The sequence below is a fragment of the Leptopilina boulardi genome, unplaced genomic scaffold, assembly GCF_019393585.1.
Source record: "Leptopilina boulardi isolate dan_hultmark-lab unplaced genomic scaffold, ZJU_Lbou_2.1 LbouV2_21, whole genome shotgun sequence".
Taxonomy (NCBI): domain Eukaryota; kingdom Metazoa; phylum Arthropoda; class Insecta; order Hymenoptera; family Figitidae; genus Leptopilina; species Leptopilina boulardi.
In genome coordinates, this window is record NW_026137763.1 from 247,502 (window position 1) to 265,792 (window position 18,291).

Sequence of the window (18,291 nt, forward strand, 5' to 3'; positions counted from 1 at the left end):
TCGATTTGAACTTTAATAATTATTAATCTTGATTCAATTGAACTCAAAACATGAAAAGTTTGAAGATACTCTATCGATTTTCGAGCTTTTTGTACAAATGTAACTAGCCTAAATAGTATATTTAATACAATGTAGAAATTTTAAAACATTTACAATTATAACAGTTGTAAATAAATTTAGAAGATTAACATAAACAGCTTATAAGGTAGATGCACCGGTTTTGGCCAACCTCACATTTTTATTGGTTTTATTAGTCTCCTGTTAACTTTATAGTATTTATTTTAATAAAACTTAATTTTGGAGATATTTTGTGGACATATGTATTAAAGAAATACAATAGTTTGATTTATTTGGCATGAAAAAATGGGTGGCCAAAACAGGTACAAATTTTCGTTTATTATGGCTTTTGGCCATACATGGCCAAAAGTGGTTATACATTTAAAACAGTTTTGGCCACCTCCGTGACAGAAAGTTATTAACGTTTTTTAATCTGTATTAATTAATGGTGAATAAAAAAATTAATATAAAATAATAATAAAATAATAATTATAATAACAAATATAAAAAATTCAAAATATGAATAAATGTTTGTTTTATAAAAAGTGTCTATAACGTTAAACAAACATCAAAAAAAGAAAAAAGAAAAACTAACTTCGAAGATAAATAATAAAGAATTATTAAATCGAAGGAAAATTATTACATCAATTGCAAAGAAATCTATATAATTGGTTTTTCTTGTCAAAATGGAAAAGTTGAGTTTAAGCCGTTGCCATTTTGTCAAAAATGAATTTTTTTATCCTTCGATTAAAGACTAGATTATCTTCTACTTTAACTAAACTCGTTTGAATTTTGAGTTTTAGATGAACCAATTATTTATAATCTTAGTCACCGCAAACCATGTTTTCTAAGCAAACGTCGACAAGATCGCGCACCACGCCTCAATTTTTGAATGTTTTTAAAAATTTAATAAAGGAATTTGTAGTTTACAACTAGGGTTGCCCCCTTAAGTGGAATTTTCTGTAGAATAAGACTAAAGTAGTCAATATTACATATATTTGTTTTACTTGTTAATTGATTTTATTCCACATTTTTATGACATTTAGTTTAATTTTTTAAACTGGCCAAAACTAGAACCAAGCATGGTCACAACTGGTGCAAAAGTGGCCAAAACTGAAAAAAATTGATATTTATTTATATTTTTTAATTTATTAAATTTTAAATAATTTTCTTACTTTTAAAAACCACAAATTTAAAAACTAGGGACATTAAGTGATCTATTAACAAGCACTAGTAATTTATTTTATATAATTATTATAAAAAAAGATATAGGGTCAGCCGGGGTAAATCCGAACGGGGGGTAAATCCGAACGCTAATTATTTCAGCTTAATTAAAATTTTTAAAAATAAGTTAGACATGAGAATTTTTACCTCAGATCCTCTTCAAGAGATTCTAAGTATTATCCCATTTTTCGTTTGATAATTAGCAACAGCATAAACAAAGATAACGAGTATTGCAAAAAAGATTGAAAATCAAAGATGACACTCTTTCAGTATTTTGTCTCGTATTTAAAGAAAAAGAAGCTAAAAATTCATTTTATTATTTATAATTGTTTGTTATGAATACTAGAACAGAAACTATTTTTGATTTTTGCCTTCTGTAAAATTTTATTAATAATATCAGACCGTTCGTATTTACCCAGGAAAATTGGAAAACCGGGGTAAATCCGAAAGGTATTTTCAATAATTTTTTTTTACATCAGAGCCACACAAAATTGTTCTTATTTCATTACACTATTATTTTAACATTATAAAAGTACATAGAAAAAAGTTTTTCTTTCTATACGTATCCTCGTTAGTAATTAATAAGCAGAAACTTAATCTCTGTTCTCTCGAAGGAGTGTTTCAATTTTTTTGACAAATGGTTTGTTGAAAAAAGTTTTTCAGGATCTTAATAAAATTTGGTATTCTACGGTTTTTGGGGTGGCTAATTACCAATTTGAAGTCAGTTTTTCAAAATTCAAAATGGCGGGCGAGAATTAAAAAATTCATTGGATTCGCTCGAAAATTGTTACTCGGGGGGTTTCAGGGTTAGCAAATTTGATCATTTTTAAAAATAAGTTTTAGGAAAGTCCGCCATTTTGAATTTAAAAAATTTGACTTTTATTTTTGTATTTACATTCAATCACTCCAAAATACTTTCTGTACCAAGTTTTGCAAAAATCCGTTATGATTTGATAAAGTTATTGAAGGTTTTAATTGTGTAATGCATTTTAATTTTTAACCTGTTTGATTTTTGTATTTATATATGATGCATTATTACATAATAGGTTTATTATCGTATTTTTTTTGAGTTTTTATATAAGTTTAACAATTGCAATACTTTAAATTTATTTTCCCTAAGATTTTTCTGAAATACAGTGGCGTTCGTATTTACCCCGGTATTTTAGGAAAGTTGCAAAGTATCGAGGTAAATACGAACGCTAAGTTTCCTGCGATTGTAATTTATCAAAAATTTTTGCTACCCCATAAAATTGTTCTATGGAAGTAAAGTAACAACTTCATGCACCAGAATACCGGAAGTATTTTTTTTTTAAAGAAAAAACTTATGTTATTGTTGAAACTTACTAAAAGCGTTCGGATTTACCCCGGTTGACCCTACTAAATAAAACGTAAATCCTTAAAGTGGTCAAAACCAGTACATCTACCCTAATGTTATTAAAAAAATTTATTTGTTGTAACTGATTTTACAATTTAAATTATAGATTTGGAGCACATGAAATATATACCTCTTATTCTCTAAAAAATGAAAATAATAATAAACTTGACTGGTACAAATAATATAATTAATCTAATTAATTTTTCGAGTATTCTTCTCTTAATGATAGCAGTGAATTTGCCGAAGAAGCTAGTAAGATCGGCCGTGAAGTATAGAAACGTAGATCTCTGATCATCAAGAATGTTTTCCTCTTCACCGTTATCCTAAAAAAGTAAATTCGTTGAGAATTATATAAAAACAATCCCACATAGCACGGCTTCTTTCTGTGAGATTATTGTGAGGATATCTGTAGAGTTTGTTAGGTTACCGAGTAAGCTTGCAGTAAACTTGAGGTAATCTTATAACTTCAGCCTTAGAGTAAGCTTATACAGGAAAGTCGTGATAAGTTTACATGGTAACGTTGTGGTAAGCTTACACGGTAAGGTTGTTATAAGCTTCCCGTAAGGTTACTGTAAGCTTGCTGTAATATTAATAAAAGTTATTAATTAACAACATTCTATGTTTACAGTAACCTTACAGCAACTTTACATCAACCTTACAGTAATCTAAAAAGAAGCTTACAGCAACCTTACCGTGTAGGCTTACCACGTTAACTTACCACGACTTTACTGAGTAAGATTACCTTAGCTTTACTGTATAAGCTTAATGTAAGGCGGAAGTTTTAAGTTAACCACAAGTTTACTGTAGGCTTACACGGTAACCTTATAAACCCTACAGATATCCTCACAGTAACCTCACAGCAAGAAGCCGTGCTATGTGGGATATATATGTATATATATATATTTATATAATTAAAGTAGAGCAATGTAACAGTTAAACTATATATATTAAATAATAATTAAGATATAAATACATTTATGCATGCTTTTTTTGATGTCTTCATATTACAGTTCGTCAGAATCTCGCGGCAAGTCTTCTTTATAAAAAACTTTCATCATTTCTAGCATAGCAAGTACTTGCATCTTTTTTTAAGTTCTATTTTTCTGTAACAAAAGTAGATAATTTAAGTTTACATAAATGTTACAAGCTTCGTCAATCCTAATATTACAAATGTAATACTCATCTTTTTTATGGATGATTCCACCAAAACAATATATATTTAAATTTCTGAAAAGGAATTCCATTAATTTTATGCGTCCTAAAACAAGACAAACATATTAAAACAACCCCTATGTAGGGATACCAGATCGCCTTCAAGCAACCTTGCATAGGAGTAGTAAAACAAAAAAACCTTAAAAAGTTATCCGCAGTCACGGAGCGAAAAAATAAGTTTTTAAAAATTCTTTCATAAAATGGCAGAAGCTCAATGTCATATTTTTCAATGTAATAGAACATTTCTTAATTAATAAAAAAAAATTTACCACATCAAAATTTTCTTTGATTAAGGACTTCTTTATTATGTGAATATTAAGAAAATAGATTTTTTTTAAATGATGACTGCGGGTAACTCCTAAACAACAATTTTTTTTTAATTTTACGAGATAGGTGGAACATTTGCAAACCCTTAGAGGCACGCACGTTTTCTGGTCGACCCACTAAAAACCACACCCTTTAAGGAGGATTCCGCATGAAAATTTTGAAAAATATAAATGTTAAAATATATAAAATTTAACATTTTTTTCTACTTCACTTTATTATAAAATTTAAAAACTTTTTACAAAGTCAAAAAAAAATCAGAAATATTAAAAATAGTTAATTTTTTAAATTATCTTAGTATGTTGAGGGCGGCATAAATTAAAATTAAGCTAAAATTATTGTACTCATAACTACAATTACATGTAAAAGTCAAAGTTTAAAAAATGACACAAATTTAAACAAATATTTAAAAATTTCTTTGATAAATTAAGGATAAAAAAATTTTGAAAAGTTGAAAAAAATTGTCATGAAGAATCCTCCTTAACTAGTCCTAACTAAACCTTGCAGAACCGACTTCTGGTCTTCATCCAGACCTACGACATTTCATGGAGGGAGACTTCGCATTTACCAAATTTTATAAAGATGATATAAAAATGCATAAAAAATTTTAAACCGCGTGTCTGTCAGCATTGCTGTTTAAACCCCCGACCAAAAAATGAAAAGAAGTTCAATTTTACAGAAAAACATATACAAACAAAAAAAAGCTTACGAATTATATTTTTGTAATACCTCTTTAAAATAATTATAATCATCTGAATTATGAAAAATAACACTTAATATCAATATCATCTCTTTGGGAATAAGCACAACACATTCACACTAACATAATTTATAACATTTTCGCATTTTTCTCACACAAAGTTTATTTAAAACTTTGCATACAAATGACCCGCATTGGATTGGAAAGCAAAGTATTTTTTAAAAGCAACAAATGAAACTTGAAATAATTAGTACGCGATTTTAAACTACTTTTAATGAACTATACAAATGTTGTGTAAAAAATTTAAACTACTCTAAACTTTGCTTTCACAATACTCTTCAACCATCAAGCTTAAGTGAACAGAAACGATTCCTTTCTTTACTGTTGTTATTGTTATATCTGGTGCTAAGACATTATGATACGAAACAAAAATTCTACTTTCCGTTGAAGTTACAAATTTCACGTATTGCGTATTATACGCTCCTCCAAGATCCTGAAATTCTTTTCCGATAAAGCTAGCAATAGTCTCTTCTTCTTGTCGATAAGATATTACATCTTTTATAATAATAAATTTGTTATTTCGACAGTATGTAATTGCTTTTTGAAAAAAATTTACTTTAATCTAATATTTGAAATACACATATAGATATATATTAAATGAAATAAATCAAAAATATATTAAGTAATAGAATATAAATATATTAATAGAATAAAACTCTAAATTTTTAAGATTTTTAAATACCTAATAATTTAGTTATTTTGGTTTGGAAAATTGAATCTATTCGTTTCTTGTCAAAATTTGAATTATGAATTTTTAAAAATTAAAAAGAAAATAACAAATAAATTTTAAAATTTGGAGAGGAAAAAAATGTTTAAATGGAATGTTTAACGGTTTAAAAGTTCGTTTATCCTTTTTTCTTTCTTCAATCGGTTTCCCAGCAGTTGCTTAAGTGAACCGCAACTGTTGCTTTCTTCGCTGTTGTTATTATTATACCTGGCGCTAAGACATCATGATATGAAACAAAAATTCTATTTTCCGTTAGAGTCACAAATCTCATGTATTGCGTATTATACGCTCCTCCAAGATCCTGAAATTCTTCTCCGATAAAGCCAGCAATAGTCTCTTCTTCTTGTCGATAAGATATTATATCCTTTATAATAATAAATTTCTTGTTTCGGCAGTATGCAATGTGATCACAGTATTTGAATGTTCTATTCGTCTTTTTCGCATAAGGTACTACATGTACAATTGCTTTTTGAAAAAAGTTTACCATTGTGTTCTCATCTATTTCTACTCTTGCGTTTATTATCCGCTCCACTTCTTCATGGTTTGCAAGTCGTATCCTTGGCCTTCCTTTTCCAACGAAATAATGCCCTTCTGGCATTCCTGGAGGTACATCGACAGTTTTTTTCTCTAAAAGATCTTCTATTTCCTTTCGTGTAATTCGGCTAATGTTCTCCTCTTCTGCGGTGCGCAAAATAAACTTCTTCATAAAAAAACGCGTTACAATTTGTTCGGCTCGGTGATTCGGACTTTTAATTGAATCTGACATGGGTTTATTCATTGACTCAAATGGCAATGTAGAGAACGCCCATGCAGGACCCCAATCATTTGTTGATTTGGGAGAATGCTGACTAAGGTGTAAGTTAAATGACATGTTCCTTTCCTTATATAAGACCTCAGTCTCGTTGACGAATTCTTCAAGGTTGGTTCTCGCTTTTCTCAAATCTTCATTAGTTATTGACGCACTATTTAAAATGAATGTCGCTTCGCAATCCTTAGCTTGATGGTTGAAGTACGCTTCTGGTAAAATACCATCGAGACAAGGCAGCATATAATAAAAAGTCCAATTACGCCATTCCGTAGCTTTCCATTTTGCCGATGTTTGTATGGCCCGGGGTTTTCTTGAAATTCTGGAAGGTGTCTTGATTGTCGTTAAAATTTTGTTAATTTCCTTCTTCTTTCTTGGATTGCCGATGTACCATTGTGTTCCACGATCCTTCATGTGTGCTTCAAAAAATGTTTTCGCGTTTCCTAAATAATCCTTGTGGGCAATATCTACAACCTGACTATTAATGAGTTGGAATTTTCTTAGACTTCCTAATCTTGAGCAACCTAATACACCTCTAGATTCTCCGCCATTTATCATTACTTCTTGCATGTCAGCACGCATTGTTTCCAGTGTACGCAATTCTGCCCTCTCGGCGTTAAAAATCCATCGATTGTCGACACTTTTCCCTTCCGTTAAGCAGAATGGGCATCCGTAACGTCCATTGTACTGTTGACTCTAAAGACATATGGTCGAGCAACTGAGTCGCATGTAAAGATAACAACAATAAATTTGCTGATTACCTCTAGCTCTGCAGTTGGTCTCCAAGGTATCCCTACGTCATACAGTGCATTTATGTCGTCAACTATAGGCTTCATTATCACTGAAATATTAGGTTTCTCTTTACCAATACACTCCTGCCAAAAAAATATTCCTCTTCCTAGCGTGAGGTGATAATTCATTAATTTGCACAAGAAAAGAAATGCAATTAGCTTTCGATGATTTTGCAAGTTGAAATCCGTCAATCCATAATTGTAGGGTAAAATTAAATCCGCTTTGTAAATATTCTTCATAGTCGTTTATATATCGCTCTCCATCAAATATATCTTCCTTGGCGTTAGGGTCTATCTTCACTCTGCTTTCTCTGTACCTTAATGCTTCAGCTGCCTTCGGTGAATCTAGAAATTGTTTTATCTGAGGAGCTAAAGGAACTTGAATAAATGTACCGACATACGTTTAATCTTTATTCGGACCGCACGCTTCGCAACCACATTCTCTCTCAACATTCTTTCCATTTCCGACAAGCTCATGGCACCTTTCACAATATAATTGATATAATAAATTTGAGTCGTCTCTTCCTAGCATCTTCCATAATCCTTCCTTCGTTGTAGGTACGTTTATATTTACATAGGTCTTCTTTAATATTCTAAGCCTCCGTATAAGTTGATCATAGGTGTTATTGTATCTTACAGTGTGTGTCAATTCCATAAGGATGTGATCAATTGCAGTTAATTCTCCATTACTTCTTAATGGAGCATGCAACCCATTTAATCCACCGAATCCTTGAAATACTGGATGCTGTAGAAATTCTTCTTCTTCTGGATCACTTTCGGAATTCATTTCTTCGCTTTCATCATCTTCTACATCTTCATCATCATTGTTTCTTCCTTCTTCGTGGTCCCCATTTTCGTCATCTTCTGTTTCTTCATCTTCTACATCTTCATCATCATTGTTTCTTCCTTCTTCCTGGTCCCCATTTTCGTCATCTTCTGTTTCTTCATCTTCTACTTCGTTTCCTTCTTCGTGGTCCCCATTTTCCTCATTTTCTGTTTCTTCCTCTTCGTTTCCTTCTTCGTCACTACTAGGGAGATTGAATCTCGGAATTTGTAGTACAGCTTCTTCGCTGCCAGATAGTCCATTTTGTGATTCCATACCATCAGATTCATCAACTGCATTCTCACTCTCAACATTGCTATCGTCACTAACTTGAGCATTTTCTTCAATCAACATACTTTCATCCTCTCTCTGATTCTGTTCACTCCCAGATTCAACACCATCAGATTCATCAACTACATTCTCACTCTCACCATTGTTATCATTACAAACTTGCGAATTTTCTTCATTCAATATACTTTCATCCTCTCTCTCATTTTCTTCACTACCCGATACTCCGTTTTGTGATTCGACACCATCAGATTCATCAACTACATTCTCACTCTCACCATTGTTATCATAACTAACTTGAGCATTTTCTTCAATCAACATACTTTCATCCTCTCTCTGATTCTGTTCAATCCCAGATTCATCAACTACATTCTCACTCTGACCATTGTTATCATAACTAACTTGTGCACTTTCCTCTTTCAAGATACTTTCATTCTCACTCTCATTCTCATCATTCAAACCTGATATTCTACATCTTTTAGAAGAACCCGCTTGCGAAGTCTCCCACTCCATTCTACGTGCCGTGATTCTTGCGTAATGGAATCTGAAAAAGAAAATGATATAAACATTAACATGTATATATATATAGTATATACATATATCGCCAACACCTATTACTATTCACATTAATGATTACTTTTTTAAAGGCTTGCAAGTATTAAAATTATTAAAATTTTAACTATATTTAGAGGTTATGTTTGAACTAAGGCCTTAAATCCTGGAAACCTATGCTCTACAATTTTAAGGTTATGTTTGAGATCTGACCTGGAAGTATGCCTTTGAACCGTATGCCCTTGAATTGTAAGGTTATGTTTGATCCATGACTAAAATACTAATATAGGTATATAAGAGAGATTCTTTTTCAATCGCCCCAGCCCAAAAAGTCAATGTTCTGGGATTGGCTTCATACTTTGGTAAATTGTTGTCCTATATGATAGTAATAAATCCCTAAAATATAAACTCATTAAAAAAATATGTGACGGTACAAAATGTGGCTGACCCGACATTTAACCCATCTACTTTGGGAGTTTTGAATGTCGGATGGCCAGTGATTTGTCCAGGGAAATTGACCGTGGCATTTTCTCGCAAGCGACACCGCGTTACGAAGGCTTAAATACTCGCCGTCGAGTAAGTGAAAGCAGTTCCAGTTCAGCCTTCGAGCAATACGCAACAAGGAGAGAGATCAAGTGACGCACCGAAGCAGTCCCCCAGAGGTCTCACCAGGTAGCAGGCAAGGTACGTGGACAACTTCTCTTGGGCCCGCCATCTTGGCGCTGAGGAAGTTGTAAGAGAAAAACTTTTCCACTCTCTAACCTACATTTTTCTCCTTTTTATCCTCCTCTGGTGCACGTCGTTTCGGCTGCTAGAGGAAATTATTCCCTCTTTCCATGATGCGCGCCATCTCGGCCGTCAGTCCATAATATAAGTCGCGAGCCCCCTTTTTTAGTGCAAAGTTAAACAGGTGCAATGAACCACGAGTGAAACCTACTTATGGTGAACGCCGTCCCGGCTGCCATACGTCGATAAGTTAACAGAATTAGTGATTCTCTAGTTCGTATACCTCCAGTCGGTAACTTAACTACGATGCACGCCATCTCGGCTGTCGTAGAAGCAAATCAATCTAGTGAAAGAAAATTTCCTTACCTTCGGTGCACGCCATCTCGGCTGCCGTAGAACTACATTAATTAAATATAAAAGAAAACTTCCATACCTACCTCGACTTATGACCGAATGTCGATTAACCCCTAACCGCGCACGCTATCTATGAAATTACCGACTCTGGCTAAATCCATGATCCAGCATCGGTAAACTTACCTTAGCCTACTTTATCTAGGACGCTATGATCAGTAAGTGAAGGTGCTTACCTACCTGAGTTGTTCGGTTCGGTCTCCCTCGCGAATCTCCTCACGAAAGGAAAAAGGGAGTTCAGAAGCGAGAGCTGTCTTGGCCGTCTTTCCGGCGTGAGCTACACTTGGCCGTTCAAGTAAGAATGAGAGCTGATTAGGCCGTCGTAATCATGAGTGCTAGGAATGGCCGTCACAGAATTCACCCCTTTTCTTTAATTAACTAGTTACTTACCCGTAGAGCGACTTCGAACCGTCGAACCTGTAAAAGAGAATAAAAAGACATGAGTAGAAATAATTTGATTCTATTTTTTATTAATATGTAGTACGAAATGATATTTAGTTTGATTAAGGTGTTAATTAATTTGTTACTTACCCGTAGATAGACTTCGAACCGTCGAACCTGTAAAAGAGAGTAAAAGGACATGAGTAGAAATAATTTGATTCTATTTTTTTTATTAATATGTAGTACGAAATGATATTTAGTTTGATTAAGGTGTTAATTAATTTGTTACTTACCCGTAGATAGACTTCGAACCGTCGAACCTGTAAAAGAGAGTAAAAGGACATGAGTAGAAATAATTTGATTCTATTTTTTTTTATTAATACGTAGTACGAAATGATATTTAGTTTGATTCTATAATTAAGGTGTTAATTAATTTGTTACTTACCCGTAGGTCGACTTCGAATCATCGAACCTGTAAAAGAAAGAAGAATGATGTGAATGGATTTTAATTATTTAATTTTCTTAAAGCCCAAGGAAGGGAAAAAGACTGTTTATTTTTTATTTTAGGCATAATGCAAAGTGACATTTAGTTTGATTTTGTGATTAGAAGATGTTAATTAGTTACATACTTACCCGTAGATGAACCTCGAAACGCCGAGCCTGTAATGCTGATTCCACAAATGGAACGCGCGTCTGACGCGCGACAATTGATCGTACGTATACGGAGCAGTATTCGTATTATGCGAGAGAGTCCGTCTGTTGAAGTACAGCAAAGTACATTAAAGATTTCAAATCTATTAAAATATACTGTTGTGATTAAAAACTGTTTGAAACGCAGTAGATGGAAAAAATAAAATTTCTATTAATTTTTTTTTCGAAAGCTGATAGAATTGCAAAGAAAAAGACACATAATTGAAGAGGTTGTGTTAAGTTTTCTGTTAGATATATATATACCCAAATAGCAAAAAATATTCCAATCATATTCCAGGAATATTCCATTGGAACATCCATATTCCAGGAGCGTGTAAATGTCTTACCTCAGATTATTCCTATGACATGAATATTCCAGGAACATTTCTTTGAAAGATATTATTCAAATATTTCTTCTATTATTCCAAAGGAATGTTCCTGGAATATTCCATAGGAATATTCATGACATGTTCTAAAATTTTTTTAAATATTCCAAAGGAATATTTCTGAGGTAAGACATTTACACGTTCCTGAAATATACATGGAATATTCCGAATGTTCCAATGGAACATATTTGGTGTATATATATAAAAGAAAATATGGGTTTTACATGCTTTTTCAATTTTGTAATTTCTCCAAAGCAAATTAATATTTTTTAACGTTCTTGAACTTGTTTTGATCGTTATGTAGCGTGGAATTTCAATTTGATACTAACTTTTTGATACATGTTCTCCCGTTTCAGTTGCAACGGGTGAAAGTTATCTTTAAAAAATCAAAAATCATTATCAGTACGGAAATTTTATAAATGGTGAGGTGAAATTTTTACATTGAACATATACATAGAATCAGAAAGTTGTTTTAATTTCTATGTTTATATTTGATTTTTGAAAATAACTTTTCGAAAAAATTGGAATTCTATATTATTAAGTAACGATTAAAATAAATCCAAGAAAATTAATTGTCATTGCAGAAATTAAAAAATTAAGAAATACAAGGAAGGCCGCTATATTTGCTTACATATCTAACAGAAAACTTAACATAATTTCTTCAATTAGTTGTCATTTTCTTTTGAATATTATCACCCTTCAGGAAAAGAATGGACAGAAAATTTATTTAATTAATTTATAATATAATATATTACAATAATATATAATAAATAAAAAAGAAACTAATACGTGACATCAATTTTCTATTTCCATTAACTTGGTCCGTATGAAACTAATACGGATTAACTTGGTCCGTATAAAACTAATATGCGTATCAAGTTGATACGTACCAAATTAATACGTATGAACTTGATATGTATTGACGAGTTCTTCAATTTAATATACGAATTTTACAAAATGTTTCAAAATTTTGGCCTTGCAGAGGGTAAAAAACGATAATTCATCTTCATCTGTACTCGTTATTTTATTCTGAGTAATAACAGAAATATACACGATTAAATGTCATAAAAAAACTAATCCAAAAATTGTAAAAAACTAATATTCTGTAGAAAATTGAGATACGCAAAAAATGTACGGTGGTAGAAGTGGACCAATCATCAATACCTTCACTAAAAATTTCCTTCTGAGTAAGAAAAAAAATATAGGTAAACAATTTTATTTTTATAAACAATATATTATTACAAAAATGTTGCACAAATTTGGGTTTTTAAATAAATTTTTAAATGTTAGAGGCCTGTTGACGTAGAAAACGACCATTCCAAATTCAGTAAATAAAATGAAATGAATAAAAAATTGTTTATAAAAAAAACTTTTATTTCAAAAAAATAATGATTAATTATAAATTGTTTTTAATATTATGTTGTCGTCAAATTTTCGAAAAGTGTACAATATTTTATCTTTCATTTCTTCCCTCTTACGGACATCCAAGAGATGACTTGACTCGTCGTAATTGTCTATAGAATGAATGAATTTTCTATTATTAAATAGTTTGGGAACACATGCCATTGAAAAGGTGATGTGAAATATTTCAACATTACAAGTGCAATTTTTTAATTTAAATTAATTTTTTTTACCCTTTTTTGTATGCCTTGCTGCTGCAAAAAGCATGTTCTTGAGGCCCAGAATTCAACCCCCGTTGGATGGGAAGATTTTGGCCTTCCATAAGTGCCTAGACAAGAAATTGAAACGAATTCTTGGAGAGGAGGACATTTGCCATTGAAGTATAGTCGGGGACTTATATGCCTTTACTTTCATCCTTGTCTAACTCACATATTGTAATAGCCAAGTGTATTAGGCAAGGACATAAGTCAACGAATATAAGTATTTTTTTAAGAGATGCTATTAGTCAAGATTAGTTATCTTCCACTAACAAAAAAGTTGTATTTAATTTTTATTTTCTTTTAAAACATGTACTTTACGTTATAAAAATCAAGTAAAATTCAACTTTACCGTTTTTTAAATGTAACTTATTAAGGTCATGTTATTCAGTGTGACGTATTCCCATAGAAAAGTATATGCGACACGTGACCACTGAATAACATGACCTTAAAAAACGAATTTCTACTATAGTTTCAGATGAAAAGAAAATTAATTTTTGTAAAGAAAAAAAAAAGTTTTTCCTGAACCCTGTAGAAAAAGAGCTTATTTGTAGACACCTTTGTAGAATCTTGCAGAGAATTTGTAGTTGGTGCAAATTCTGTTGTAGCATCATACACTTTAACAATACTATTGTAGTGATTATTTCGGTGATAGGATATTCGTATAGGCTCCTTGTTCGTTTCGGACAATTCATTAAAAACATTGCTGGGCTCTGAAATGTTTTAAAAGTTATCAATAAATTTTTTTAAAAATAAATTTCCAAAATTAGCCTTAACTGAAATTAGTTTGCACTGATACATTTGTTCAGATTAATAGTAGTTTAAATAAGATATAATTTAGATAAACATAAAAAAATACCTGTACTATATCGAAACAGCTTGACAGTTCTATTATACATTTCGGAGATGGCTTGTATTTCTACGTGATTTCCGAACACGTGGTTTTGCCGTTTTCTATTTATGTAAGTGATGAAATCTTCGGCAATATAAGCAGAAAATCTTTCTTGTTTCGATTCCTGAAAATATGAAAAAGGTATTAATGAAAAATTTGTTTCATTTCCTACAATGATAAGAATATAACCATTTCTGAATAATAGATTATAAGTTATTAGTCGTCTACGATTAGTGGTGTGCATTTATTCTAGTGGAAACGAAAATTAATTGACTTAGCAACAGAAAACTCGAATGAAGAATAACTGGAGTCGAAGTAGAGAATTGTAAATTTGAAGTTTCAACTTTCGAATATCTCTACTCACGATATAATCCATGCAATCTTTTCTAACGTTTACATGCATTTCTTCGTTTCCATACACTTGATCGGCCACAGATCTGAATAGACAAGCTCCGTCACCACCCATTTTTTTCACAATGAATCCAACTTCTTGCAATCTTTCTTCAAAAGATAGTTCTTCCTGGAAGCAAAAAAGTAAATCTTATCATTGGAGAAATAAATATTAATTTTTCTTGTAAAAAAATTTATCAAGTTTTCCGAAAAATGTAAATAATAAATTTAATTATTTAATTACTTATCAATTTAATTGTCAATGCATGTGTATTTCAAAGCGATGATTATGGAAATCATATGCACAACATCGGAGAAATTTATTTTTACTTTTAAAACCATAAAAATACCATAAAATCATGGTCGTTTACGTATATTTCATTAAATATGGGGAAAATTTTTTTATGTTTTACGAAAAAGTTGTATGCTTCATTAAAATAAATTTTTTATGTCCTTCGATTTTTTTGCCAAAAAATAATAATCTAAAATTTGATTTTCTTAATGGTATTTAATAATTTTTTGTACTTTCTGCAAAAATAATGAGTTTTAGACAAAATAATCATAGGATGCAGAAAAATTTATTTTATTTTTGTCTAAAACGTTTTCTAAAATGTTGCATATTTTATGAGATTAATGTAAAAAACCAATTAATTTATGATATTCGTTATGGTTTTTAACATGAAAATCAATTTTTTAAGTATTATGACTGTGATATTCGAAATAAGAGTATCAAAATACTGAAGCATGCGTATAGTACCAAGAAAATCCGAGGTATGTATGAAAATATAATTATTTTCAATAAATTTCAAAAAATTAAAGAAGTGGCTTCAGGGACTAAGCTATACATTTAGCGTGGAATGTCTCATGCAATGATAAATAAATTTATCACCTGAATGATGTTCATCGTTGTCAAATTCATCAAAATGTAGTAATTCATCTGGAGGAAGAGGATTGACTGGTGTAGCAAAACTTGGATTCAAATATTCCAATTCTGCATCTATTGTATTTACATTGGCAGTAATAATTGAGTCCTTATGCCATGAAGTGACAAATGGAGTATCAGTCTTCTGAGAAGTTCGGTTCTTATCTATAAATATTGTTAATTTACGATATATGTGGTTTTTCTACCTAAATGAAACTAAATGAATTTATGTATTTTTTAATTCATAGTATTATAGGTTAAATTATTATTAATTTTTATTAGTAATAATTAGGAAGGAAACATGATTTATTTCGGTTAGCCCGAATTTTTACGGGTTATTAAAAACATACCATTTCTGAAAAATTTTGTGTTTTTTCAAAAATTTTGAGCACTAGATGTATTTAGAAAGTTCGTGTAGCATTCTAGTACTCGAAATCTCAAATAATTGTTAATAATAAATAAAATTAATTTTTAAACAATAAAAGATTCCAAAAACCCGACCCGAAAATTGAAAAGCCCGAAATTTCCAGGTCGGGTTTCGGGCTTTTTGCACACCTCTAATATTTTTGTAATAAATCAACTAGTCTTAAACCAGGATTTTTTTACCAATATATTGGTATTTTTAAATATTCCGGTTTCAGTTTTTAATTCGAAAACAAAATCAGTTTTTTCAGAAATCAAAAACCGGTTTTAGTTTTCAATTACGCCGAGGCCAATTTTTTTTACTATTTAGTAGGCAATTTTGGAGGTCGAATTAATATTTTTCGTCAAAAAATCTATAAGAATTACCTCCCCCATTTCACAATAGGAATAACTGAGAATTTGCAGGGCTGTGATTTAAATATTTTTGTACCGTAAAAAAATTTACCGTCATTTAAAATGAATTCCATATCTTTGTTGATATCGGATTGTTGGAAGTTTGACGCATTGTACACAGCTATCCCAACGAGAATTGCTTCATTCGTGGAATTCAAATTTATTGAGGTATCCTGCTTTAAAGATTGATTCAAATAATTTATTTGATTTGCTTCTGCTTCCAGCAATAACTTGACTGAATCCCTATTTTCCGAATGGCATCCCGATATCCAAGTGGATAAAATTTCATTATTATATGAAATTTCATCAAGGAGTAATGTAGGCTCTTCAGTTTTTGACACTGCAGTGTTATTTGATTCACCACTTGGTGGCAGTGTCTTCTTAACTACAGACTCTTTTTCTTTGATGAATATTGCAGTGCATGCCGATTCATCGAGTTGCGGTTTCTCCTCACCTGAAGGTTTTGTGAACATAATTGTGTCTTTAAAATCCTTTACTTTCGGACTGCAAGTAAAAAAATTAAAAAATATTGTTAATTGTAGAAACTGTGGACTTTAAAATCGAAAAAGCCTTATTTTTACAACTGTTTGCAGTCATTGAGGTGAATGAAATATAATGTAAATAAATATACCAAAATTAAGAAACAATAAAAATTTAATAAGTTCATAATTATTTTAACTTATTTTTTAACACAGGCGTTTAAATGAAATTTTCCAAAATATGCTTTTGTTATTGTATTTTCACTTCAAAATTACCATATATAAAAATAAAAATATCCTTTTAATTTTATAATCTTTCATTATACAGGCTAGAATTTGGTATCCTGGGTGCATTTGTACAAGTTATTTTTGATAAAATTATAGCAAACCCAATTAAAATTGATTTAAATACTTACTTATTTATTTAATACTTACTCTTTAAGCGTTATATGCGGAATGAGAAATGTCATTTCTTCATAGAAATTACATTTTATATCTGGCTTTTCATTCCGTTTAATCTTGCCATATACTCTGTCAAATGTGTCCCTCAATTGTCTCGAACGAGTCATTGTCTGTTTAGCTATAAAAATATAATAATAGTGTGCTAGAAACATTTGATGGTTAATTTTTCATTATAAACAAGATATGTGATGCGTTATTATAAGAAAGGACTCGCCTGAGTTTACATCTACTACATGATAATATTGTAATCAATAAACTCAAAAATTTATCTAGTGTAATTTAATATACACTATAGTAAAATGAACCAGCATTCACATTTAAATAATTATTTAGTGGCTGATCGGTTTAGAAATAAATATAAAATAAAAATTTGCAGGTTATGTTTACAGTGTTTCTTTCTTCATGACAGGTTTGTTTTAATTATATGAAATTAAAAACGTATTTTATTTAATTTTATTTTTATTTAATAAATGCAAGGAATTATACTTACCAGTCATTTTCTTGAATCCATTATCGCTTAAAACTTTTGAAATGTATTCCCAATCATCTTTCCTTTTGGTTTCGCGTTTCTTTGTGTTGACATATAATACTGGTTTATCTCGAACTAAGGCAATCAGTTGCTCATTTAATTGAGATGTTTCAATTTCTCTGTTTCTTTTAGACATTATAAATCATTAAATAATACTAATTATAACAATATTCATATTTCTTCATCTCACTTCAAATTTATCACAGCTGTGCAGTTCACTGTGACACTAGGGAATTATCCCAGTTCCACTGTGTCGCACTCATCGTCTGTTCCCATGGAAACATATGAGTGCAAGAAGTTCCGACATCTAGCGTGAGCAGTAACACTCTATCTGATTCACGGCGCGAACAGCTGATTACTTTACCAACTTTGTTACTTGTCCTTACCTAACCTGTGCTTCATTGAACTCAACATCGATTGTGTCGTTAATAATAAAAACATATTCTCCGTTAATGAAAATGTCTAAAAAACGCGATAATAGTAAACTAAACAAATTAATCATCGACTTGGTCAAAGATACCCCTATCTTATATGATGGTTCGGGAAAAAGTCCAGACACCGATGATGAATGGCAAAGAATATCAAATGTTCTAATTGATAGTGGTTTTTCT

The 18,291-nt window shown here is 30.9% G+C and overlaps 1 protein-coding gene across 1 annotated transcript; it reads right to left on the bottom strand.

Moving 5' to 3' along the window:
* Positions 1–7,678: 7,678 nt before the first annotated feature.
* On the bottom strand, positions 7,679–17,816 carry LOC127278639 (uncharacterized). The gene is made up of 11 exons (XM_051300439.1): positions 17,642–17,816; positions 16,263–16,664; positions 15,318–15,559; positions 14,447–14,602; positions 14,050–14,206; positions 13,749–13,903; positions 10,750–10,776; positions 10,607–10,633; positions 10,466–10,492; positions 10,256–10,383; positions 7,679–8,930 (listed from the first exon to the last, which is right to left on the bottom strand). Exons 1-11 carry the CDS (start codon positions 17,814–17,816, stop codon positions 7,679–7,681), a joined length of 2,748 nt encoding a protein of 915 aa, XP_051156396.1.
* Between the last annotated feature and the right edge of the window lie 475 nt (positions 17,817–18,291).